The following is a 1,647-nucleotide window of genomic DNA, read 5'->3' on the forward strand; positions in this document are numbered from 1 at the left end:
AAAGGTGGTTCCATAAGATTAGTATTATATAGCCTATATGTGTAGTGCCTAGGTCATCTAGGTTTGTGTAAGTACACTCTATGATACTCTCAAAAACTCAAAGTCACCCAAAGACACATTCCTCAGACCCCCATTCTTAAAGATTGGATGGCTGTATTTCTTAAAGTAAATATTCTTTAATATCTTGACAAATAGCAGTGGACATTTTTGTTACAGGTTGGAGGATAGTGAAGAAATTGTCTTAATCAAATTCCCCTTCATATGTCTCTGACTGCTTCTCCAAATCCTGCCCAAGAAGTAGGAGACATGGAAATAAAGAACTACAGTGGCAGCACATCAGGCTTTACCCTCCTGGGCATCTCTTCCAACCCTCACCTACAGAAGCCACTCTTTGCCATATTCTTCATCATGTACCTGGTCACTGTGGTGGGGAATGTACTAATAATCTGGACCATCCACTCAGACTCATGCCTCCATACACCTATGTACTTTTTTCTCACCAATCTGTCTTTCATGGATATCTGCTTCACAACAGACATTGTGCCTAAAATGCTGGTGAATTTACTATCAGAGACAAAGTCTATCTCCTACATAGGCTGCCTCATCCAAATGTACTTCTTCATGGCCTTTGGGAACACTGACAGCTACCTGCTGGCATCTATGGCCATAGACAGGCTGGTAGCTATCTGCAACCCCTTCCACTCTGATGTGGTAATGAACCCACGTCGTTGCCTCCTCATGTTGCTGGGTTCTTGCATCATCTCCCACCTGCACTCCATGCTCCATGTGCTACTCATGTCCCGCCTGTCTTTCTGTGCCTCCCATGTCATTAAGCACTTTTTTTGTGATACTCATCCCGTGTTAAAGCTATCCTGCTCCGACACTTCCTACAACCAGATTATGGTCATAACTGAGACCCCAGTTGTCATTGCAACCCCCTTCCTGTGCATCCTCTTCTCCTACCTGAGAATCATCATTACTGTGCTCAGAATCCCCTCTGCAGCCGGGAAGTGGAAAGCCTTCTCTACCTGTGGCTCCCACCTCACTGTAGTGGTCTTGTTCTATGGTAGTATCTTCTATGTCTATTTTAGACCCCTGTCTATGTACTCAGTGGTGAAGGACCGGGTAGCCACACTCATGTACACAGTAGTGACACCAATGCTGAACCCCTTCATCTACAGCCTCAGGAACAAAGACATGAAGATGGGTATGAGAAAATTAAGGTTCATAATGAACTCATAGAAGGAATAACAACATAGAATACCATAATTGAGAGATGTCTTAAAAGATTAGGTAACTTTGCTTCTTACCTATATTTCACATGGCACCCAAAGAGGTCATGAAATGTTATGTTGAATAGCAAAAAGAGCATTGAGCTTGAAGCTAGCATACTTGGTTTCTATCAATGACTTAACTAAATATATGTTAATTCCCTATGCCTGTAGAGTGAGGAATCCAGAATTCAAGAAAACTGTTTCTGCCACCCATGAGGCAAAATAAAGTTATTTCCAAATAACTCTTCTATAAGCTTGATCTCAGATGGTACTCAAGGAATTATAAAGTCCTAAGAGTTTTTACAATAAGACATTAGATGGATTTCACAGGGAACTGGGGAAGACTCTTTGAGGAATGACCTAATTTGTCCTT

The 1,647-nt window shown here is 42.0% G+C and overlaps 1 protein-coding gene across 1 annotated transcript; it reads left to right on the top strand.

The window, feature by feature from the left end:
• The first annotated feature begins 217 nt into the window (after nt 1-217).
• On the top strand, nt 218-1,242 carry LOC124247261 (olfactory receptor 1L4-like). The gene has a single exon (XM_046676338.1). The coding sequence runs from the start codon at nt 262-264 to the stop codon at nt 1,240-1,242; it is 981 nt and encodes a 326-aa protein (XP_046532294.1). The 5' UTR covers nt 218-261.
• The last annotated feature ends 405 nt before the right edge of the window (nt 1,243-1,647 follow it).

Source organism: Equus quagga, chromosome 1 (assembly GCF_021613505.1).
Source record: "Equus quagga isolate Etosha38 chromosome 1, UCLA_HA_Equagga_1.0, whole genome shotgun sequence".
Lineage (NCBI taxonomy): Eukaryota > Metazoa > Chordata > Mammalia > Perissodactyla > Equidae > Equus > Equus quagga.